General features: G+C 45.4%; 4 protein-coding genes across 6 annotated transcripts; 2 read left to right on the forward strand and 2 right to left on the reverse strand.

The window, feature by feature from the left end:
- Positions 1-2,264: 2,264 nt before the first annotated feature.
- On the forward strand, positions 2,265-14,391 carry LOC128302542 (uncharacterized). 3 transcript variants are annotated; one of them, XM_053039389.1, is made up of 5 exons: positions 2,265-2,612; positions 9,031-9,334; positions 10,651-11,269; positions 11,345-11,669; positions 11,737-14,391. In XM_053039389.1, the coding sequence occupies exons 2-5, from the start codon at positions 9,046-9,048 to the stop codon at positions 12,961-12,963; spliced, it is 2,460 nt and encodes an 819-aa protein (XP_052895349.1). In that variant the 5' UTR covers positions 2,265-2,612; positions 9,031-9,045; the 3' UTR covers positions 12,964-14,391. The 3 variants fall into 3 exon arrangements, with proteins under 3 accessions (XP_052895349.1, XP_052895351.1, XP_052895350.1); XM_053039391.1 differs by having other exon boundaries at positions 10,987-11,269; XM_053039390.1 differs by lacking the exon at positions 2,265-2,612 and adding an exon at positions 2,936-2,995.
- Positions 14,392-14,922: 531 nt separating this feature from the next.
- LOC128303859 (uncharacterized) lies at positions 14,923-19,565 on the reverse strand. The gene is made up of 8 exons (XM_053040936.1): positions 19,335-19,565; positions 18,549-18,646; positions 18,216-18,436; positions 17,364-18,137; positions 16,942-17,295; positions 16,451-16,882; positions 15,737-16,379; positions 14,923-15,665 (listed from the first exon to the last, which is right to left on the reverse strand). Exons 1-8 carry the CDS (start codon positions 19,563-19,565, stop codon positions 14,969-14,971), a joined length of 3,450 nt encoding a protein of 1,149 aa, XP_052896896.1. The 3' UTR covers positions 14,923-14,968.
- An 808-nt stretch (positions 19,566-20,373) lies between these two features.
- LOC128303770 (DNA primase small subunit) lies at positions 20,374-21,908 on the reverse strand. Its single transcript, XM_053040831.1, has 3 exons — positions 21,721-21,908; positions 20,682-21,639; positions 20,374-20,605 (listed from the first exon to the last, which is right to left on the reverse strand). The coding sequence occupies exons 1-3, from the start codon at positions 21,854-21,856 to the stop codon at positions 20,410-20,412; spliced, it is 1,290 nt and encodes a 429-aa protein (XP_052896791.1). The 5' UTR covers positions 21,857-21,908; the 3' UTR covers positions 20,374-20,409.
- A 403-nt stretch (positions 21,909-22,311) lies between these two features.
- On the forward strand, positions 22,312-24,135 carry LOC128301792 (bladder cancer-associated protein). Its single transcript, XM_053038422.1, has one exon. The coding sequence runs from the start codon at positions 22,636-22,638 to the stop codon at positions 22,873-22,875; it is 240 nt and encodes a 79-aa protein (XP_052894382.1). The 5' UTR covers positions 22,312-22,635; the 3' UTR covers positions 22,876-24,135.
- The last annotated feature ends 75 nt before the right edge of the window (positions 24,136-24,210 follow it).

Here is a 24,210-nt window from a genome sequence, read left to right on the forward strand (position 1 = left end):
TAGATAGTGTCACTTTGTTACTTGTGTCCAAGGACACTTTGTCCTTAATGGCTGGTATTGGAACGATGTTAGTTGATCGTCTAGAGAAGTTCACTGCTATTTAAACGAATACAGACTAACAAATACTGATGATTTTAGGTTAGGTTTATCTAGTACAACCATAAATTCTCCAAGCACCCTACCGTCCTTTCAATCAATATCACAACCAACTGATATTGTTTTTCTTCGGACCTTGTGGACACATCGACAGGCCCATCGAAATATGCAACAACTTTGAAAACACTAGGGGGCGTTTAATACCAATTGTCATGATTTAAATGGTATAAGGACGTATTTTTGAAGTTTTTGCTAATAAAGTTTCGAAGCCTCGCACTACATTTTGATTAAATCCCGAAGAATGGAGATATTCAAATGTTCAAATTTTCAGAATGAGCATTAAACCTATTTTATACTTCATTATTTGAGTTATTCATGTAACTTGGTCCCTGTTAGTCTCTCTTTGTCGCTAACTAGTGTAAGAGAATAATTTGTGTTTTTTTTAATAATCTAACTTCGAACACCTACAATTTCAAGCTGTTTCTTTTACAACAGATACATTGATTTAAAGTTTGCAAGAAAAAAATGTCTTTGAATTTTTGAAACAAAAGTTTATTTGGCAACCACGTTTTTATAACCCCGATAACATAGAAACACACATTATTGAATGTTGCCTCGTTTAATATTACAAAAAGAAATAATAGTGTTTGATTTGCCACTAATAGCAAGATGATTATGTTAATTATGTCCCTGCAAATACCCAATGTGCATTTGGTAAATCAACCTCCTTGAAGACCCTTAGCGGAGTGGTAGAAGGGAGACTCGTAACTTCTAAAACCGGGGGACACTTCACTATCACAGTTCACACTTTCTTCGGGGCCCCCCACAAAGCGGAGCCCCCCTAGCCGCATATTCCACCCGCTGTAATATCCGCCACTGTGTCGCGTCGTGTGCGTAGAATCACTCAGAAAGAGAGTGCGAATAAGCATGATGGACGGACAAAATGAAGCTGAACCGTGAAGTTGAGCAATGGCCGATAATTCGCTGCGTAGCCAATGATTGAGAAGGTCACGGTTTGCTAGCCTATATTAATTGTGGCCACTTCTGGGCCGGTACGGAATTGAACACGACTGCATGCTGCACATCGTCGGTTAGTGTTGGAAGGAAGATCACTTTAAGATAAATCACACCGTTTTTGATTGAATGCTAAAACATTGTACAGACATTTGTTTATTAGCATGTGCGATATAGAAGTGTGTAGCTACTTCAAGAACACCAACGCTAAACAAACTCTAGTTCGTATCGAACATCTGCCCGCGAATAGTTCGTTCCGGCATAAATCGAGTTCTATTGCAATTTCCTCTAAAGGAATTGTGTGACCCTGCCGGGCGTGATGCTGTCATTTACAATTATCCAGACGGAGATGACGCATTAGCACGTCCAATCGGACAGGCATGGCGTACGAAGATGTGCATTAAGGCTTTCATTTATGGCGCCATTAAAATTTGATAATTAATTGAAACAATAGCTTCCTCCATGTTTGGAGGTGTTTGGTTAGTCTACGTAGTCCATGAAGTTGGTCATAAAGTGTCAATTTATTTTGTATGCTAAGTGTCAATGACCTAACATATTAAACGAAGGTATGCGAACAATTTGTAAATTATATTCTAACTGATATACATCAAAAATACATAGCAGTTTCTCATTATTTGTTAAAATAGTTTCCTTTACGCTCTTAATATTTCTAATAATTTTTTAGACACTTTTCAACACTGGGCCTCTCTCTCATACCTATCTTGGCAGACCTTCCAAAATTTGCGCATAAACAGCGTTATCGCGGTGACCTAAGAATAACAAACACAAACATTACTTGGAAACACATTTGTTGTCGCTACCGCTGGTTTTAAACTAAAATTTTGCCCGAATGCTTATTAACGACGAAACGCGTTTTCTTATCAACTGAAAAAATACGTTTAAAAGCATACCCGCTTACCACACAAGACGGGCGCGGTGCGTGTGGAGGGAGAGCATTGCCAAAACGGGGGGGCCCTTCGGTCGGCGATGTGGTTGTATTCCTATTGCTCCGTGGCGCAGTAGTGCGCAGAATCGTGCAGCGGTAAGTTGTTGGGTCCCGTGAAAAACGAACGTACGAACACACTGTCGAACTGCTCAGCGCGTCAGTCGCCCCCGTGGTGTGAAGTGTCGCGTAAATCCTTCCGTCCTGCTGGGTGCTGTCTGTGTCGCCAGGATGCAGCAGCAAAGGATAATGCAGTATTACTAGTTAACAGCGTGCTGTGGGACAACGAAAACCCAACCAATTGTGAACCGACCGTGGGCGCTTCGCATTCGCAACGGATGTGTCCTGGTGCAGGATCGCTTGCATTCATCTGCCTACAGCAGGCTGCACCGATGGTCCGATTCGGGGCCAGAGCTACTACTACCACTACTACTACACCGCTGCTGCTGCTGGCTCTGCTGGGTGAAACAGCTGCCGTACATCCTGTGCGTTTGTGCGGCCATACTTTCCTGGGGAATACGCGCGCGTCAGGCACTGGAGGAACCTGGGCTGCTGTGGGGTACGGAATATTTTTTTTTTGTTAGCGTCATGTTTTGTGTGCTGTGGGAAACGAAGTTCGATTCCGTGCCGCATGTGTTTAGCGCGTGTGTATCATTCTTGGAGTGGCCGTTGAGTTAAATTAGTTTGCATATGAAAAAAAAACAATGTGTTTAATATTAAAAGCAGTCTTCGAACGTCTGCCACCATATGCGTAGACCCCTTCCCTTACCATTTCCGACGGACGTCGGCTCTCGCGTCTTTAGCGCGAAACAAAATCAGCATCTGTGAATCGGCGAGCGCACAATATTAGTGCCCAGCGCTCTCCGGGCATCAGTTGCGAACAGATCGTTCTTCGCGTAGGTTTGCGAATAGTGCAAATTTTCAGTGCGAAGTTTGCTGCTGGTGCGTAAAATATGTTTAATGCTCTCTTCCGCCTCGAATCTAGGGGTTGTTTTTACCATTCTGTTATTGTTAAGTGTTATTGTACGACGTTCAGGCAATCTTCAACATAGTGTAGAGTAGAGAGCGAGAGAGTTTTCGGTAGTTTAACATTGTTTTCCGTCGGCGCCGTGGCTGTGGTAAAGAAAAAGATCGGCAACATTACACGAGCAGAGCACGCTCGTCGTTTTGTCAAGTGATATACTATTTATAATTTATATTTATACCGCCGAGCCAGGGGCCATTGCGTTGGTGAGGCGCTGTGCAAACATCACCCCCCCAATGCGTCAGACTCCTCCGATGCGGGGCGCTCTCACATCCGTCACGCCGCGTACGGCATCGATTTTCTAGAGGTTTTGTTTTGCTTTGTCGCCAGGCCTGTGGTCACAAGTGCTGTGGTGCGTGTGTATGTTTGCCGGGAAGCGAAAACCGGGAGATTGGTATGTGCATCTGCCCAGCTGCGTTCAGCTATAAGCATAATCAACCGAAGAGGATGCACAGTGATTGGTGAAGGTTGCCGCATCCCATCGCTGTTCGTTTCTTTGCAACGTGCGTAGTGCGGGAGATGCGTCGCAAACATTGTTTCGCGTGAGGAAGGTTCTTTTGTGGGTGCTAAGAAAAGTGCTCCACATCTGTGTAATCTCAGTCTGGTGCTTCCTGCTTTACAAGGTTTCCCTTCAGGAAGGTGGACCCCTATGAAGGTCCCTATTCTCGTCGCAAAAAAAAAAAACATGTGGCGGTAGTAAAACCAACGCATTTAGGGCCAATCGACATATGGAATACAATTCGGTGATCTAAGATAGCGTGACTTCGTGGCATTTGATGTACAGTTGAAGTAATCCGCATCCGAGCGTAGCGCTCTCCATCCTCCCACGTGGTTGTAGCTAGTGTCAATCGGTGTACAACGGTGGTGTGGTGTCAAAAAGGTCAGTAATACACACCATAAAACCACAGCCTTGCCGGTGACAGAGAACGTGCCTCTGAACGCTTCTATTATCAATTATGCATCCCGTTGGATTGTGACGCATGATAAGTGCTAAGCTGAGCAGCACGAGCTCTGGAGTGCTATCAGCAATTGGAGATCCGTTCGTGTCGCTATCGTCCACAACTTTCATCGATTGCTATACCTTCCTAATCGACCAGAAGTAGATCGTATCTCGGGCGTCATCAAGCTGACATTGTGGTGATGACAATACAAGTGGTGAAAAAAGAGAGATCTATTCTTCGGAATTGAATTCGTAGACGACCACTGATCTTTCATGTCTAGCCCATCCACAGCGGAAATCATTCGACCACCTCACACAAAGTAAACATTCATTAGCATTCTCGTGCGAATGCTATTGCTTTCCTTAATTTTTCCAAATGAAGTGAGTCCCATACCGTTACCATGACAATGCCCGGACACTTACAAAAACGTGCGTCCGGCTGCGAATGTGCGGGATATGTTTGTTTATTTTCCAAACAAACAGTGTCGGATTTTTTGTTTGTCCATCGCGCACGAACTGCGACCGGGTTGATAGCGATGTGCATACAATTGTGTAAAGTCCCACCGAAATTAGTGGGTGGCGATATGGTCGATTTTTGTTGGAATTGTGTGGTGGTACACGGCAAACGGAAATAATTGCACAACTTACGTGGTTTTGTCGACAAAGGAGATTAGTGCGAGGCAGTCGTAAAAATCCATCCGCAAGTTTGTCCAAATTTTAGAATGATGGTAATTAAACGTGTGCGCTTGGCTGAATAATTTAAGTTTCGGCTAATTCTACCCTGACTAATCGTCGAGACAGAGACGAATTGGTTCAGGTTCTGGGCTGTTTGGAACATTTGAAAAGTTTATTCATTTTAGTAGACAGCTAGCACGTATATTTAGCATTGCTGGTGAACTTGTGTAGTCAATGTAAAATTGATCATTTAAATAAATAGGATCGTTGAGTGATCGACATAAAGAATAGTGGATTTAGCTCGTTGGGGTAAGTAGAGAGATAGTAAGTAGGAAGGGTTAACTGTTGAAGATATTGTGGAAATATTAAGAACCCTTATCGGGTGACCATACGCCCAGCGAATTGAACAGAACAACTTCTTCCAACAATGCCACCCGAAACAAAAATATTAGCATCTGGTTTAGTGGTTATCGAACGTGTTAGTTCTAGGGATTTATATGATGTATTTGCTTGTAGTTTTTACGCACGATTCTAATCGATCCGCCTGTAATTGTAACATTGCATTGTTAAAGTATGCTTTCTGGTGGAAGAGCATCAATTTGAATTTAAAGTTTCAGTCAGTATGCCGCTAACGGAATATATAGAATAATCGGTTGGGCCGTTCATCTGTTCTATCTATCTCTTTCGCGCGATATCCTTCCTTTACTCTTAAGGGTAAGAGTCGGTTGTGAGTGAGTGAGTTAAAACCTGAAAAAGTACGTTAAATAAATAACGTGCAAACAAGAATTCGAAGAATTTTTATCCTTCCTGTTACACTACACTCTTCTGATATTACTCACTCAATCTCTGTGTCGACTAGTGACTCCCTTTTGAGTGAGTAAATGTGTTTCGAAACTCATTTATGTTAGTACAGGCATTTCCCGAGTTATGGGACACTCTATTTACACGAATTCGAAATACGCGAATCTTCAAATTTTGATCGAACTCTTTATTGACACAACAAACAACAACCTCTAGGACTGCCATTTCAGCCTTTATATCGTTAACAATTTTTAAAAATTCCCAAAAAACTCGTTACATTTTATTTTTATAAAAAATAATTTTGGTACAAAATTTACAAAAATTGGCGAAATAAACAAAAACAAAATTGCAAATGCACTGAAAAGGTAAAAAATTAAATTGAAATTGAAAAACGTGAGGCGTAGCCAAAATTCAACTATCAGTTCGTAGCAGAAAATGATGGTAACAGTCTATTACACAAGAGCGTTAAATCCGATCGATGGCTCAATCAACGGTATAACGTTCTTTAACATGACGCCATGACGTCACAGAAACCGGTATTAGTCATCCGGTTGTTAATCAAACAGAGTTCTTCAGCAATCAACCTTCCTTGAAGTGTGGTTCGATTTTTGCCAGCAATGCTTGAACTTCGGTGTTGACTGAGTGTCGGCAATTACTCCAACCTTTGGAGCAAAATCGGTCCCACTGCCGTCGTCCCCGCCATGCATGGGGTTGGATTTTACGAGCAGACGGTGGGAAGGATATGCCCAGTGCTAGACTTTAAGAAAGACAACGTGTGAGGGGGGGGGCCGGAACAGGCGCCATCGTAGCCCCCGCGGGGTACGTAGCAAAAGGGTTCTCGTAATAGGGCACGGAATTATTGATGCATTGTGCCACGTCGTTAGTGGACCTTGAATAGATTTTCCGGGCAACACGGGCACGGAAAGCGATAGTAAAAGGAAGTTCACGGCGTCTACCAGATCCTTTCCGCTTACCGGGCATGCCCAGCCGAACACGGTCGTTGGCTTTTATTGTTCGCCGTCCTTCTTCCGCTTCCGAACGGATGAAGTCTGGCGATGGTGGTGCAGTTGCACTAGCACAGCGTGGCATGGCAGGACGAAACTCGCCGCACTGCATGCACCCTCCTTAGCCCCGGAGGAGTCCAAAAGTTGGTTGCAAAAGGATTATTATAAAGCCGTGAAACATTCAGAGCGGATAGTTTGCCAAAGTGGGATGAATTATTAATGGTTTAAATTTTAAACCGAGACCTTTACCGGACGTACGGCAGTCACTGAAGAAATATTCAATTGATTTCAATTCCGCCGAGGTATGGGAAGACTGTTTATTAGGGTTGATTGTGGTAGTAAAAATATCAACACTTTAAGTAACTATAAATATATAAATTGTTCGGAAATAGTCACAACCCTTATATGGCAGCAAAAAGTTCTTCCAATTCATTAACATTCCTCTTCTTATTTCATCGCAGTAATAGAAGAAGATACGATCGCACAGTGCACATTGCGACAGAGTAAGATGCACCTTCGCACGAAGAAAATTGAGAAAACAAGTTAGAGCATTGTGAAAACAGATCACCTTAAGGCCAGTCGGATAGAAATAGATTCAGCTCAATCGCTGCTCACGGAAGCCGCACGCTTTGAATACGGCACTCAAGGGCTGAGAACTGGCTAAAGAATAGGGTTGTTGCATGAATGCACGGCTTCAATTACTCTCAGTCGGGACGATCGTGACTATTACTGCGCTCGATCGCATCCGAATCGGACTAGAAATGCGCGTGATTGCATCTCATTCATGCTCGGACAACTGCAGCTCCCAGTGCTCCAGCAATGCGGTCCATTGTGCAATGGCTGGAATTTAATCGCGTCATCAGCCGGACAACGTGAGGACCGGTAGTAATTATCGAAATTCCCACCGATCGGTCGTGTGTGTGTGTGTTTCTTTTTTGCCAAATGTGCGAATTAATGCGTCAGTTTGTAAGGTTAATCCCGCACACTGTTTGGAATGCAGTAAACTTTTTTAATGACGGTTGCCCTTGCGACCGCCAACAAAACCGGCTTTATTATAAAAAGACCCTAGCAAAAAAATAAGCATTCATCTAACTCCAATGTTTCCTGGCATCGTAGCTTCTCCCATACCATGCGACGAGACCTTGGCGCCGCTAAGAAGGCAAACGATCACTCTGGTGGATTGTCGAGATTCTTGTGATTTGGCCAAAATTCGCACACGGCGACGTTCACTGGGGTCAGAGCGATGGGGGTTGGCCTTGGGTCGTCATGCATTGATGCTCGCGAACGGACAACAAAAAAATCCCAACATGACATTAGTCCGCTTGTCTATTGCGCCCGTTCCAGTGATAGGATGATGCCTCCGGCATTAATCGCTTCGAAAACATATCGTCGATGCAAGAAGGCCACAAAAAACGCAGCTCAACCATCCCCAGGAAACACTAATCAGTGAAGAGATGAAGCGAGCACGGAAACATTCAATAAAGTCTTTAAAAAGTGGTTATTTTAGTTGGCTGTTGGCTGATAGGAACTATTCTAAACAGATGCGCTTTTAGTGATAATGCGCGTTGATTTCAAGAGGACCATTCGAATTAACTGATTAAGGCATTTCTTCTAAGCTGATAGGAAGTAGGAGATAATTTTTCTGATTCTTCGAGATCCCTTTGGTATGATGAGACCCCCCCATACCCTATTTCAGTGGTCGGCAAAGTACAGCTCTCGCGCACGTTTACTCATCCTATGCGTAACTTGTTAAAATTGTACCATAAATGACTAGAATTTATTAGAATATTCTAATAAATTAGCAACGTTGAAGCACATCATACGCTGGTGATGTTTCATTAGTTTATTCTAAAAAATTCAAGCCATTGTTGAATATTCCTTAATAACTTGGATTTTTCCTAATCAAATCTTAATCCTTACCCAATCTGATGTATTTCATTGTTTCTGTTCTTTAAGGCTATCGAATGAAGCATCGGATGGTGATTAAAAATTTGACAGATATTATTGATTCTTTCCATTAAACAAAATCTGAAAATGAAGCAATAACATCCTAAAACAACCTAAAATAGATGGTGTTGAATGGGTCATGAATTGGTGGAAACACTATCACTTGGTTATCTGAATGTCCTCATTTACGTGAACAAAAAGGGGTGAAAATTACTTTGTGATCAATGTTTCGGATTGTGAACTGATAAGAGTCGCATAACTGTTTTAAAACTCGTCGGCTGTTTTATCACGCATATTAAGAACATGGACTTCTTAAAAGAACATTTGAAGCCTAATCTGGTTCTTCTCATACATCAGCAGATCTTTTTTCGTCAGAATAACGCTTCCATTTTCGTTCACAACTTCGCTCATTGAAACTCGTTCCACGTGTATTTTCATAACATTTCGCTTTTTACTCCAAGAAGATTGCCGACCACTGCCTTTGGTATTTTTGTTCGTAATACTCAATGACAGCCATCTCACAAACGTGAGTACATCACCGGCAATTGATTAAACCCGGCAGGGCGTTCTGTTGCTTCCCTTTCAGCAATGAGCATACACTATGAAACCATCGGTGTTACAGACACTGCTCGATCCCGCTTCAACGCTGGCGGTGTACAGTAAGAAGCAACGGCCGCAACATGCCACCTGCACCAACAACCGACGCGACGTCGCCCGTGGCTTCCTGCCCAAGGACAAGTGCCGGGCGCCGGGCCGGGTGCCAGTGTTTGCGGTCGGGCTGCTGTTTTGCGTCACCGTGTACCTGTACTTTACGACCACCATCTGGCCGGATGCGACCCAGATGATCGTGACCATACCGGCGGATGATGCCGACCTGCCCGGACCAAAAGGTAAGCCCAGCACAATCAGCAACAGCACTGGTCTGGTGGTGCACGCGCGAGGACACGCGCGCGGTTCCGTGCATGCGAGTGCGTTATCATATTTTGCTGCATGATTCTGACTTGTGAGTACGTGTGAATGTCTGTTTATTTGTCCCTCGTGCATGTGTGGAACATTATGCAGTTTTAAAAAAAAATTCATAACATACACAATTGTTACCCAGATTAAACCGTCTTACGTGATAGTGCTTGATCATTTACGTAAATAAATACAATTGTTATTGTATTGTTGAACGTTAATTGTATTGATATACTTGATTTTTTATATTTATTTGAATGTTTGTTAGTGAATTAGTAGTTTAAATAGTAATGCACTGCTCACCGTGTTTTTGTTTTGTTCTAGCATATTAGGTGCCTGTGTAATTGGGAACTGTGTAATTATTTAAGGTCTAAAAATCATTTAAGGAACAATATTCGAATCTTTCGCCTTAAAACAACAAATTTCACATTCTTATAATTGAAACACAAAATTTAAAAAAAAAGCAATCGCTTTGCTATTTTAGCTTGCATATTATATTTTGCTAGATTCAATCAAGGCTTGTTTCCTCATTTAGTGATACGAGAACACACAATCGCTTGGTTAGAAAATATTGCTTCACATCTCTTATAGTTAGTGTGTTTTTTCTTCTTCCCTCACTTGAATTGATGAGAACCAAATGCCAATATGATGCACCCTAGAGCACCGAACCGAATAGTGTAACCGAACAGCAGCATTAATGCAGCAGTATTCGATTGGTTTTTAATATCTCTTTCTTATCTCCCATTTATTCCTTCCTTCTGTTTTGCGTTCGATTCTTTCATCCCGTATCAATCCGTGCACATCCGTGGCGCAATGTATTCGTCCCTTCTATTTATTTTTCGTTGGTAAAACAAACATGTCCCCATCCCGGGAGGGCCACTAAACCTGCCCCGTCCGTCCGTCCGTTATCTGTCTGTGTATGATTTTGATTACGTGCAAAATGAAATAAAACCCGACCAAACCTTACTACACACGCCTTGCAATTATCAAAAAAACACCGCCCCGCGTAAATTGTACCTTTGTGATTTTTTAATTTATTCTAATGCACGCGATACTTACACGTTCCTTGTTTTGATGTATAAAATTACAATAACTCAACAACAAAAAACAAACACCTTCTCCTGGGGTGTGTTTCACGTTTGTTTTTAAAATTGGTTTGCAAATAAAACAATTAATTGGTTTTGAAAACACAATAACAACCCTACTAAATCCCCAATACACCTTGTAACAAATGTTGAATTAAACAAAGAACAAAAACAAGACCAAATTGCAACAAAATGCACCAACAACCAGGCTTATGCTTCACAAGCGAGAGCAGATGAACTGCAACTCACTTCCAATCGAATTATTCCGATCGTTCCCCAAACCAATGCCTCCATCACCACCACCACCACCACTACCAACGCCGCCGCTGCCCTCGTCCCTGCAATCAACAACCATCTCACGAATGCCAACGTGCCGTCGCCGATGGTGGTCGAAAATGGTTGCAATCCGACTACGATTGATCACCATTCGACGGTGGCGGATGTTGAACCCTTGCTCACTAACAACACCACGACCGAACTGCTCGATCCATCCGCCCCAGTGCCAAAAGGGTTCATCGTGTGGGGACCGGGCTGCCAGATAATGGACCTGAACCCGGTGGCGAAGGACGTGATGCGGCTGTTCAGCAAGGAGCGGTTTGTGCCGTGCAGCCCGAAGCAACCGCTGACCACGATCGAGCAAAACTTCGACAACGACACGGTACTGGTGCGGTACCATCGCGATCGGTTGGATGCGTTCATGCCGCACTATATGCGGTACGTTCGGTGCTGCTATCAGAGCATCGAGCGATCGGGGACGAAGGATAAGGCTGACAAAAACTTCTGGTACGTACGGGGTTGATGCGCAACGAGAGCGGCGGCGTTGCATTAAGTCAGAATTTGTTTACCATCTGCTTGCAGGGTTGGAGAGTGTATTGCTTTCAACGAATCGTTCTTGTTGCCATCCTCGGTACGCAACGGAATTCTAATACGATGCAAAGCCGGTGTGTCCGAGTCGAGCAAATCGAAAAAGGCCATCTACACGAACGTGCATGCCCTGGTGCGCCCGCAGCCGAACGTCCGGGAGCGGATAGACAAGTTCAATGGACGAGCGGAGAAGCGACCCCTGAGCGTACTCATGATTGGTATCGACAGTATATCGAGGCTGAATCTTATCCGTGCGATGCCTCACACGGCGCAGCATCTCTATGATACGGGTTGGTTTGAGCTGAAAGGATACAACAAGGTAGGTAGATAGCTGATATATGCTTTTTTGTCTGAGCCGTTGTAAGCAACACTGGTATCTTACACAGATTGACGATAACACTTACCCGAACCTGATGGCAATCCTGACCGGGTACAACAACTCGCTCGCCTACTCGGTGTGCAACCCGAAGAAGGTGGGCCAACTCGAAGAGTGTCCGTTCATGTGGAAGTACTTCGCCGACAATGGGTACGCGACGGCATACGCGGAGGATGAGGCCAGCATCAACACCTTCAACTACCACAAGTATGGCTTTGTGGCGCAACCAACCGACCACTACTTCCGACCGGTGGCGCTAGCGGCGGAGAAGAATCTATCGAAGAAGATGAAAAACTCGCTCACCTTCTGTCTCGGGTATCAGAACTACGCCGATTACATCTACCAGTACGCGCTGGACTTTGCGTCACAGTACCGGAACGATCCGTACTTCGGGCTGTTCTGGACGAACACGTTCAGCCACAACGACATCAGCGATCCGTCCTCCATGGACCGGCGCATGAAGTACTACATCGAGCAGCTGGACGAGCGAGGAATTCTCAACAACAGCATGGTGGTGTTTTTTAGCGATCATGGGCTGCGGTTCGGACCGGTCCGTATGCTGCTCACTGGTTGGTTGGAGGAACGTTTGCCGTTTAACTTCATCTGGCTGCCCGACTGGTTCCGCGAGGAGCACCCGGAGATTGTGCAGGCGCTAAAGATTAACCGCAATCGGTTGACGAATCCGTACGATCTGCACGCCACCCTCAAGCATGTGCTGGAGCTGTCGGGACGGATTCAAAATCTGCCCGGTCCGCTCAGCTGTCCCAACTGCCAGAGCATCTTCGTGGAGGCCCCATGGAATCGATCATGCGAGGAGACAGCGATCGAATCGCACTGGTGCACCTGTGCCAACTTTCAACCCATCGACAAGCGGTCACCGATGGTGCAGCGGGCGATCGCGTTCGTGATCGATTACGTGAACCGTGACCTGGAGGACCACCGGAACAGCACAACGTCCAACTATGCTTGCGCGAAGCTAACGCTCGGTTCAATCACGCTCGCCAAAATGGCGCGCGAACCGAAGGGAAAGCTACCGTACAAGGACTATCTGCTCATCTTCGAGGGCAAACCGGGCGGTGGGAAATTTGAGTCGACGGTAAGACACTACGCGGAGCGGGATGCGTTCGAGATTACAGGATCGATTAGCCGGTTGAATGAGTATGCTAGTCAAAGCGAGTGCATGCATATAGACTACCTGCGGAAGTATTGCTACTGCCAGCGTACTAAACTTTTCTAGACGATTAGCGTGATAGAGGATCGAGCCAGTGCATCGAACGATTAGAACGTATGTTTGTAGTTAAACGATTAGTAATTTTTTTTATTGCGGCCTAAACTAGCGAATGCCCCTTTCTGGGGGAGCGTTCTCGTTGCAAAGCTTTTAAAGCTATTCTCCCTATACCATTCCAACATTGAATATCGACCTTCCATTGGCTTTGATTTCACCTCTAAAATCAATTCCTGTTGTTAAACCTATTACCACATCCAGCGCTACAAGCTTTCAAGAGTGTAGAAAGGACTCGCATAGTTTAATGTACTATCTATCGAACCTAGCACCAAACCCACTTACAAAACCGAATCAAACGATGTTCCTTTTGGTTAGGACAAACTGTTTGCATAGTCTCTCGCCTGTGAGTGAGCAAGCGGTTTGGTAGAAGCAATCTGTGCCAATGCCAGGGCATGGCGGTATAAGGACTAGTGGAACTAAGAAATGTAGAATCGTGATCTGTAGTACCGTAGAATCTGTGAAATTCGATGATGGAAGAATCAAATAGCACAAGCAAAGCAATGCGAACGAATTGAATTCGGTGCGAAATTGCTAAAGCTCTGTGCAGAGTTAGCAAATAATGCAGTTGAATCTCTCGATGTTTTTGGAGAGGCAGTTTACACATGAATCTTCTCAAACTAGATCTCGATTCAGGGGAGGATAGATATTTTGACACCTATTATTGTTACGATACAAAGGATGTGAATATTTCTTTTGTTTTTTACTTATTAAACGATCATGAACTAGGTTGCATGATACAGTGCATTAGCGTTAGTTAAGTTGATTTAGCGTGGACCAACATGCATGCTAGTAGCGGACTGCTGTAGGGTTGCAACGAATGTCATGTGCAACGAACGGGAAGTGGGTTTATTTGTGGGCATTTATCATACAAGCAAACCCACAATGTTGTGAACTAGACCTGAGGTTATAACCTGTAGAAAGTAAAGCAAAGTTTACACTCATTCTGAAAGTAGCGTAACGAGGAGCTAGGACGAACTCACATGAGCTCTTGTTAAGGATCCAATAGAGCACCCCAGTAGTAAAAGAAATGAAATGAATCAAACATCAACCCAAGCCTCGATAGCGCACAGGACGAGAAAAGAGGGGAAAAATGCTAGTGATTACATTTTACGAACAATAGAAACCATAAGATATTGCATGTTCAATGCTCCCGTGGGTTAGGTGCGCTGTAAATAGTTGAATGCTGGCTTTTGTGCCAGACTTGGTAGTCGAAAACCCTCCCCATGGTTAGAAACCCCGATATACAACATTAGACGGAAATCAAACAATTGTGAAGAAAGCAGAACTCAAACCAGATGAATACTATTTTACTTTTGTTATTTACGAATATTGGAATTAATAAACAAATGCAGTGAAAATGGTTAAAATAAATGGATTTAGAAGATCATGAATCATGGTGTTACGTGTTTGATTTTTGAGAATGCTGAAATTTAATTCCATTTGGAATTTACTGAAAAATGTTGTTTATCCATCTTCATGCGGAGGGCTCTAAAGGACTTTGTCCGGTGTCATTCGAATGACGTGTCGAGTCCACCGGAACCTTGCGAGTATACTTCATTAAACGACAGTGAGGTCTTCGGTAAATTGTAGAGGCTGTCCCCATGTACAGAACGAATACTTCCCCTAGGCAATTGCCTCTCGAACGCTGGTTTCCTCAACTTTCAACCGGGTCGATGTCTAAAATGCTTCTCAATATCCAAGCTTCAACCGTCGCGACATGTTTGTATTAAGAATGAACGGAGCGTATTCTGTCTTCAACATGTCCATAATCCTTCTCGTCGTACTAACCGCGGCAAGCGGTGCTGACTTTTAACCCAACTGAGGTGAAATTTTGGACGACTTCGACGAGTTCGATCACCTTTTCTGTACATCTGTTATATTGCTTGCGTATAGTAAATTTTATTTCGCATATGTATATGATTAGCGCTAGGAGATATGGTAATACACTACGGAAAGCTTAGCCTTCATCCTGTCGATCGTTGTTGGTCGTTCCGAAGTGTGCATTGAAGTACGCATCGAACCTGGACACGGCACTGCACGAGCTGCGTGCACTTCGCCGATCGTTGCCAAAGCTGCCACCCGCAAACGCACCATCGTCCAGTTGGTCCACCGAGAAGGTACGTGTCGTCAGCAGCATCCCAATAGCAGACGTTGTCCGCATGATGTTACCTTGCGACGGAAACTTGGCTAAGCATGTGCACACTTTGCCTAAGGCACTCGATCCTGCCGGATCGGTGCTTGAGCCGGGTTGAGTCTGCAACTGTTGTTGTTGTAGTTGCTGTTGGTGCTGTTGAAAACTCTCGGCATCGTTGTTCAGCATAATTTGCATGTACTCTGCGGATACGATACGCCCGTTACAGTTTGAGCAGTACACCGTGCTCGGCTGTGTAGGAGCGGCAGGTGATTGGGCTGACTGTTGCCTATCCGCTAGATGTTGCTCCCGACAGACAGGACAGTATTTGCGAATCATATCATAGCTAGTGGCTGTAGAAGAGGAGATAAGAGCACTGGGCGTGACGGTACTCGCAGGTTGATTGATAGGCGAGCTATTCGATTCACACAGACAAGAACTTCGAGCAAACGAAGCGGATGTTGTGAGTTGTGATTGGGTCGTTCGGTTGGAGTTGATCGTTTCCTGACTGCTACCGGTTGAGCTAGAAACGAATGCAGATGTTACAGGTAAGTTATCTAATCTGGAACTAAACATCTGCATGCAGGTACTTACACCCCAAGGTCGTTTGATGGTTCGTTGCCGTAGCCAAATAAATATGCATCAATCTCCTGCATCTGGTCAATATCCAACGAGTTGAAGGTGTTTCGCACCATAGTAGGTGCGAGCACCGGATGTTGCTGTTGTCGTTCCAGCCTTGGTTCGTCTAAACTGCCACCAAAGGTTTGCCACGGACGCTCGGCACGGTTGGAACCGTTCCAGATAGGAGTTGGAAGTATGGTACGGGTAACTGGCTCGATGCTGCCGCTCGGTGGCACACTATTACTAGTACTGGTATTAATACTGTTACCGGTGCTTCGATCACTACTCACAACATCACAATTAATTGTAAAAGGCATCGGAGCAATAGCGCCGGATGTTGATAGGTGAGTAGGAATGGTGGGTTCGCCAGTGGTAACACCGCCACTCGGTGATCCACAGATGACACTAGACAGATAGTTTACCCCGAGTGTGAGCGGAACAGTGTCTTCCGGATGGCTGCTCGGCATACCGCTGCTCGCAACGCTGGCCGCCGGGAGTGTGACACCATGCATCGCGAAGAACCGGGCGTTGCTTTGGTCGTACGTTGGTGGCGGACTGGACGTACTATGGCCGACGATGACGCTCTGGCTCGGGCCCGTAGACGGCGCTGGAGTTTCTGTAAACGCCATTCTAAACGTCAAAGCTACGGAAATCTGAATTGGTTCACCGTTCGGCCAACAAACTCACCCAGTATGCGGGAGCTGCTGAAGAAATCGCCGCTCTCCTCCAGGTTGCTCCAGTTGGCCATCCGCAGATCGCGATCCTCTTCATCGATGTCCGCATCGGAGTATCGATCGTACGCATCACTGTCGCTCATCCCGGCACCCAGCCCCAACGAGAAGCCGCTAGTCGATGGAATGCTGTCTGATTCCGGGGGCAGCTGCACCTCCAGGATGGGATTGTTCACTTCCGAAGCATTGCTCTGCCGGCGTGACCGTCGCATACGGCTACGTCGACCGGAAGCCGATGAGGACGATCGTCGTCGACGTTTCCGTTTCATCTCCTCGTCCATGCCAACTTTAATGATCTCATCATAATCTGGCGGCGCTTCGTATACCGGCGGATCGTCCAGTTCCTCCGCACCATGCGTATTGTTGCTGTCTACATAAATAACGCTCACTAAAGATGGATTCTTTGCAGTACTGCGGCTGCGCAACGGGGAAACCAATAACACTTACCCAAAAGCTCGCTGATGGTTTGCAGCTGACTGTGTAGTTCGCGTTGCTGGCGGGCTCGACTACCGGTGCGATAGAGCAGTACGATAAGGGCCGATATTAGCATGATCAGCCCCAGGCTGCTCGCGATGAAGATGATGGTAGCTGTCCGGAGATCCGGATAACGATCCATCTTGGGAAAATAGTAGTTCGGGGTATGCGCGTACCAGCGACGATCCATCGGTCCGGCCGACCATTCCTGCACGCAGCTTTCCGGCTCGTCACTCTCATCGCCGCAATGGTCGAATCCATCGCAGTGCAACTGTATCGGTATGCACTTACGATTCTGACACAGATATTCGGTCCCCATGTAGCAATCTGTGTCGACGAGATGAAGGGGCGATTAGGTATTGAATAAAATCCGGCGCAACGGTCTGAACACTTACCCAAATAACTAAAGCCGGAATAGACTAACGCCATTCGTGACAAATGTCCAAACGAGGCTCTCAGATGTACATAAAAGCCTGAAGTTAGTGGAACAACTAGATCTTTCTTGGCCACTGCACTGTCCGGTTTCGTCACGCTGAGCACCGTTCCGTCCGAGGTGGTACCTTGAATGATCGTCACCATTGAGTGGGGTCCGAGCTTCTCGAACGTGTCCACCTTCAGTGATAGATGCGTCTTGAGATGGGCGTACGTGTTCGGAGGCTTTAGCAACCACACACAATCATACAGCCGGGTCTCGTTGGTACTGTCCAGCATCTTCATCATCGTGATGGCTCCACCAATGTTTTCAACCACTCCGCCACAGTTCGTGTTCGGATGGAGCGACATGTCCGATGCGCTTGCCACATGCAGGAAAGACACCATCGCCCGATACCCCAGCCCAGAGCCACCGTTCGCATAAAACCGTATGATCATCGATGGTCCGGTGCTTTGGAAAACTGGTGGACGAAATACTGTCCCCGAGATGGCACCCAACCGTTGCCCGTTCCAATCGTAGAACTCCATAGTGGACGTTTTTGCCAGCTGAAAATCGCTGAAGATGACATTGATCCGGCAAGCCTCGACGTTGCAGCTGAGCACATATTCCTTTCCAAAGTCTCGAGGATAGTACGACGGGAAGTAGGGTGTGGTAATGACGCGATGATGGAGGTAGTTGTTGAGGTTGGTGAGATTTTGGACGGGGCCCGGATTAGCTTGAATAGTTTCACGGTTACCTGCGGATGAGGTTACATGCGTCCTTTTACACGAGAATGTCCAAAAATTCCAGCAATCACACCCAAAATCCCACTTACGTTCAGCGACATATTCCAGGGTGAAGGCATGCGTGTGGTTGCTCCAGTACACGAACTTGATCAACACCGAACGGGTTTGCGTTTGGTAGACAACATCGTGGCCACAGTTCCGCCGACCGGTGTGTTCCGTCGAATCGAACGGTGGCTCAGAAAACTCAAGATAATCGCACCGGCAGGGCGGTTCATTATGCACGGAACACTTGGCCGGAAAGTTGGAGTAACTTCATTGGGGAAGCGAAAATCGATAAGAATTACAATTATTATCCAACACCGAGCTGATCCGCCGGGCCGCATTTCGCGCCACTATGCACGGCGGTTACTGACGCTGCTTACCTTAATGAGATTTTAAAATTGCACGATGGACAGGTTACCAGCTCGAGAATGCAAACGCTTGGGGCAACGGTTTGGTTTGCCAATGCTGTTCGAGGAATCTGCAAGGAGTTGAGTTCAATTGTAATGTTTGTAACGTTAACCACAGGCGAATGTACTTTAATTTATATTTCAATTTCAAAATGCATGCTATTCTGCTAATAGACTAAACACTATTTAAAGATCACCAGCAAAGGACTTCACAAGACCTTTGAGGTTGTAGTCCCACAAACAAGAAGTAGCGAAGTTTCAAAGACCACCGGCTCCATTGCCGCATGTGTAAGCTTAATTTACGAACAGCACATTGCAAACGGTACGGCAATAAGCGTCCGGTAACAGTCCTTGTTGCGTCTTAGTGGTTCTAAGCCAGATTATAAGTCTTGACCTTTGTATTCTCGCTCAGTCCTTTAGGTTGTTTTGTGTGAATAAATGCACTTGTGCATTACAGATGACTGACTGCCAAGTTACGGGTACCGATTCCGTGCTCAATTTAAATTGCCTCGAACAGTTGCGAAGTACACTACACAAGTCCACCTGTATTTACACCCACAGTCCTACACATTTTGAAATGCATTACATGCATTCAGTCGCACGCTAAAAACCTTGTAGAAAATATCGTTCACCTCAGTTTGATTTTTGGCGCTAACTTTCCACGAATCCTTCGATGCGTTATTATGGAACTCGCAATCCAATTAGCAACCAGAATGACTCACAGAAATCGATTCCCACAACACTGCCGACAACACTTACGTAAGGTACTGACACATTGGTCGCTTGTAGTTGGCCACGATCTCCCAGCTCGAAGTACACGCGATGGCCATTGTACACACCGCAGATTTCGTTACTCCGAAACACTTTCGGCAAACATTGCACGGACGGGATCGGGAAGGATACACTGCACAAAATCACCAGACCAATTCCCAACGGTACCAGCGTGGGTGAGCACGGATTGCGTTTAGCCGAACGGCTACTATAAAGCATACTCGAACTGATAAACCTTCGAATGGGGAGTTCCGTTAGGGGCAGGATTTCAACTCCACTCTACACAGAGCACTCTTTTGACGGCTGGAATGATTTGCAGGCTGTGATTGCAAACGATTGTGAAAATGGTTGTGTAGCTTTCACTGCACCGTTTACGCCGTAATTTCCCGGTGTTGCTAGTTTCGTGTTCGTTTCGTTTGAAAGTCGCGTTGATACTGATTTGCCGCTAGCCTCCTGGGATAACGTCAACGGCTTTCCGGAAGCCGTACAACTGCCGAGCGCAAGGAATAAGAATGGATGGCAACGCTTAAGGGCCACTGGGTTATATCGTACACGCAGCGGCAAGTGTGCAAGAATAGTGACAAACAAACACAGGTTACGTTGCGTCCAGGAGTGGCGCATCGACTGATTTCTATCTAGCCTTTATCTAGCGTCTTTCCGCAATGGTGCGCAATTGTTACATCCGTTCTAACGGTTATGAACGACGAGAAGCGGATTTATTTAAGCCTTATATCATGCAGCTTAGGTTGGCGCTGTGTCGAAAGGATATAATAGGCCGGTGAATAATGCACTGGAGAGGATTTAAAAATGTCGCCTAGAAACCGACCATTGCAAGCAATGGCTAGTTCCATAAAAGGAAATTCATTCATACGACATGCGCCTACCCGAGTGGCTTTCTTTCCTTTCATTGGGGCGGCAGTTGGCAACAAAACATAAACTTAACTACATGTAACATTACTTACATTGCCACTAATTACGACATACATGACGAAGAACCGGGCGGATGTGTGCGGTATGACTTGGTTGCATTTATTTTCACAAACGAAAGCCCATAACCATATGCCTAGAATTCCATTTTCATGTCGCTAAGGGCCGCCGCCTTGCCTTTGAACGTCTGTTCGAGCTTACGAAGAAACTCTTCGAATATGACCGTGCCTTTGAACATGCTCGTTTTCTTGTAGTCTTTAATCTTAGAACGATTCTCTTCCCCTTCAACCGTATTCTTTTCGTCAAAAGCGTTCACTTCCTGCAAGAGGTCGCTGTGGGGAAATATATATGAATACTTTAGCGGGACGACTTTTTATGACGAATGGTTTACTACGATAGTATACTTACGTTATTGTAGGCACATCCGTTGGGTCGAATTTGGAAGCGATGTTTGGGTTGAAGGGTACGCACACCTTCCCAGTCTTGGGATGCACACAGAAGGGCGATTTCAGCAGATGGTTAAAACCTTTCGTAACATTTATGTCGAGCCGTGGATAGGTGAACGCTAAAATTACTTCCTCCACGATGAACTTATACCGTCGATACCTGTTGATATTGCCAGACATGCGTAGTTCCTCAAAGTACGCAACGAACTCCTTCCAGACGCTCTTCGAATCGCTAGGGCCCGCTTTGAAGCGCTTTTCGAGCTCTGTACGCATGGTCGAGTCCTGCACCAGAGCCAGCAGCTTTTTCACGCCTTCCGGTTTGCCGAAAATGTTCTGATCCACCAGACAAATCTCTTCGAACAGCGGTGCCACAACGCGATAGGCACGCTTCACACTGTGATGCATCTCGTCGTGTATGATGACGCGCGATGCCGTCCCTTCGCCGCCAGAAATCAAAACATTCAGGTACTGTGCGATAGCTGACCGTCCCGCCGTGTCGAGGTGACGGGCCGATTTATCCGACACCCAGCAATGGATACCTCTACGACCGCTGAAAACCCACAGCAGATGCTCATAGCCGAAATCTTCCCGCAGCGCTTCGTCCAGCACGCGACACGCAATGGACATAAACTTCCAGCACAGCTGACAAACGTTCGCCTCATTGCAGCACGTTCGTATGTCGTCATAATCGGTCATATCGATATCGAACACCAGCTCCCTTTGCATGGGCTGCATCGCAATGCCACCGCGGTGGTCTTTGGGGCGAATGTTGTACACCGCTCCGATATCGATTTTAAATGGTACCCTCAAACAAATTTCACGCTCCAATTCCTGTTGCGTTTCGAACGATTGATAGCGTACGTATACGTCATGCTGCAACGTGAAGGAAAATTCTCGGTTCGAAAACCCGGACGATTCGGCTGCGTCAGAAACAACACGGAATTAATGAATGAATACACGAGCAGATGTAACATTCTCTCCAGGGAATGCAGGAAACTTACAGCGTCCGTACGACATCCATCGGTAAAATTGTTTGTGGGGAAACAAACGTTTGTAGTAGAGCGGCAACAAGTCCGGCAGAATGTTTGGATCGAACTTCGATTTGGTTTTCGCTGTAGAATCTTCTAGTTCGGGCATCGTTGGAAATAGTTGATTAAAAAACACTCACAAAATAGAACACACTGTTGAACGAATATGATCTGTTGTTGAAATGAAAAAGCCCGCCAAATGCAAGCAACGACATAAACAATAGCATAATTTGACAGTTTACATTGCACAGCGGTTCGTGTGGAGTGAGTTACAGCGGCACCAACATTTAAAGTTTCGGGCCATTTCAAACGTTTTGTTGCATTGTTGGTGATCAATAAAATCAAACAGATAAAAGTGCAATCATTGGCTCTGATATTTTCGCCGAATGGTATTCACACGGTAACACTCGTTGTTTTTCGATACAAATTTCGGTTTATTGTTTTCTCGTGTACCGCATCTTTATCGCCAAGGTGCTTAGAGCAAATCTGCTGAAACGTCAAAACGCCACCTTTATTCTCGAAGCACCTTTGCAAGCTGTCACAAATTCCTCGAGAAAAGGGAAAAGCAAAATATCGAGAGTGTAAATACGATCATTTCCAAAAACTCTAAAGCCGTCGAGCGTATTCAAATCAACTTTCGATGCTGGTACTGTTTCCGGCCAGGCGTGGAATAGGCCCACGTCGGAGATAAGTTGTTGGTGCATCAGCAGCAACGCGCACCCGATAAGCATCAGCATCATCATCTCCACCTACACGTACATTACGACGAGGGCAGTGAAAGCACTGCTGGTGTCAGTGGCACACAGTGAAAAACATCAACATTCATCATCCTGTTGTTTGGCAAGTTGACTTGCGGGAGAAATCAGCCGACCACGGCACGCTGAAGCCATGTACTGCCTGCAATGTCTCATCCCGGTGCTGTTGATACCCAAGCCGACGAATCCAGCCCTGATGCAAACGCATGTGATGTTCATCGTGCTCTATCTGATCGGATTCTTCCTCGAGCGTAAACCGTGCACCATCTGCAGCCTGGTGTTCCTGATGGCCGTGTTTCTGATCTGCAACAGTGGCGTTGGGAACTGCCTGTTCTGGGGCAACTGCGAGGGCCACACGTGCGACAACGGCTAATGGAATGGACTGGCCTGGACCAATGCTGGAGCGAGTGAGCTGGTGGGTTGGTGACGGTTTCTTTTTACTACTGTTTATTTCACACTTTCTTGTCTTGATTGTTTCCATCGTTTTAACATCGACTAATTCGATCAATACGGCCAAAGATTTAGTGAAATGTGTATCGTTTAAGTGTACCCAATTGATTAGAATTAGTTGTTTTATCGTTTTTAGTTGTTGAACCGGTTTTATTATTAGTTTTGTCGGTGCCTATACGTTTTATTTCGTTACGCTCGCCGATATGTTAAGGGGCATATTTCGAGAACACAAAGACTGCAGGACGCAGATCAATCTTAAACGCAAAAGCGGTTGTGCTGTGCTTGATAATGGAGCTGAATTGAGCCTCGTAGAATTGAAAATAGCAAAGTCGTCCTTGAAAATAGCAATCGCTAACGGAGCTGAATGAGCGATAGATATTAGGCGTAGCTTACCCGATATGATCGATATTGGAAGCGTCTGGTATTAGGTCCAATGTGTAATGATCAACAACAACATTACCATGCTTGCAGAAACGTACAGGTTGATAAACTTTAGTAGCATACAGTAGTAGTAATACGTTTTGGAACAGTAATGATAATCTTATTCAGGATTAAATGGTTGTTAACGATACAGGCAGCTCTAAATTCAAACTACATAACGAACATTAAGTAAGTTCTCGCCCTTTTGCCCAGGAGCTAAAAAATATCGTTACAAAATTAATCAAAAAAATGAATATCACTTGAACGTCCGCAGTCGGTCTCTCGGCGCTAAATTGTAAGATGGAAACAAGCACTATCGCTAAACTATCGTGCCAGCAATCCGCTTGAAACACTTTGAATGCCAATCTGATTGTGCAAAGGGATTCTGTTCACGCCATATCGGGCAATTACCTGCGCTTGTTGAACGTTTATCTTGTTCTACTGTTATCTGCCACTTGAAAAGAAGGTACGATTGATCGTCTGTTCGATGGCAGGGTGGCACGGTCCGGCATGTCCTGAACAGAAAGCTCATAGAACTGGTTGGTTTGGCGCTTAACGTCGTTTTGAGAAGGAAATCGCGAGTAGAAACCAAACAACACCTTCTAGAAAAGGAGCAAAATAAGCGCCACACGCGATCGAGAACGATAACTGTACATAGTTGATGAACATAAATGTAGTATTTATTTTTTTATGAAATACATCTTGAATGTCCCTAGGTTAGCGTGTTAAAATCAATTTAAACAGCAAATGTACACTAATAAAATTAAAACAGAATTACAAGATCTTAGATCGACGCTGTTCTTTCCTGTCCGCTGGAAGAAGTAAGAAACGCTATACC

The sequence above is a fragment of the Anopheles moucheti genome, chromosome 3 (genome assembly GCF_943734755.1).
Source record: "Anopheles moucheti chromosome 3, idAnoMoucSN_F20_07, whole genome shotgun sequence".
Lineage (NCBI taxonomy): Eukaryota > Metazoa > Arthropoda > Insecta > Diptera > Culicidae > Anopheles > Anopheles moucheti.

What these genes read in the sequence shown, in the direction of transcription:
- LOC128302542 (XM_053039389.1), top strand. Translation starts at nt 9,046, where the DNA reads ATGAAACCATCGGTGTTACAGACACTGCTCGATCCCGCTTCAACGCTG. An exon ending in AAGGCTGACAAAAACTTCTG is followed by an intron (nt 11,270 to 11,344) that starts GTACGTACGGGG and finishes ATCTGCTTGCAG; the next exon opens with GGTTGGAGAGTGTATTGCTT. An exon ending in AGCTGAAAGGATACAACAAG is followed by an intron (nt 11,670 to 11,736) that starts GTAGGTAGATAG and finishes TATCTTACACAG; the next exon opens with ATTGACGATAACACTTACCC.
- LOC128303859 (XM_053040936.1), bottom strand. Translation starts at nt 19,565, where the DNA reads ATGCTTTATAGTAGCCGTTCGGCTAAACGCAATCCGTGCTCACCCACG. An exon ending in CCAATGTGTCAGTACCTTAC is followed by an intron (nt 18,647 to 19,334) that starts GTAAGTGTTGTC and finishes AACTCCTTGCAG; the next exon opens with ATTCCTCGAACAGCATTGGC. An exon ending in CCTGGAATATGTCGCTGAAC is followed by an intron (nt 18,138 to 18,215) that starts GTAAGTGGGATT and finishes CCTCATCCGCAG; the next exon opens with GTAACCGTGAAACTATTCAA.
- LOC128301792 (XM_053038422.1), top strand. Translation starts at nt 22,636, where the DNA reads ATGTACTGCCTGCAATGTCTCATCCCGGTGCTGTTGATACCCAAGCCG.
- LOC128303770 (XM_053040831.1), bottom strand. Translation starts at nt 21,856, where the DNA reads ATGCCCGAACTAGAAGATTCTACAGCGAAAACCAAATCGAAGTTCGAT. An exon ending in ATGGATGTCGTACGGACGCT is followed by an intron (nt 21,640 to 21,720) that starts GTAAGTTTCCTG and finishes TTTCTGACGCAG; the next exon opens with CCGAATCGTCCGGGTTTTCG. An exon ending in ACGGATGTGCCTACAATAAC is followed by an intron (nt 20,606 to 20,681) that starts GTAAGTATACTA and finishes ATTTCCCCACAG; the next exon opens with CGACCTCTTGCAGGAAGTGA.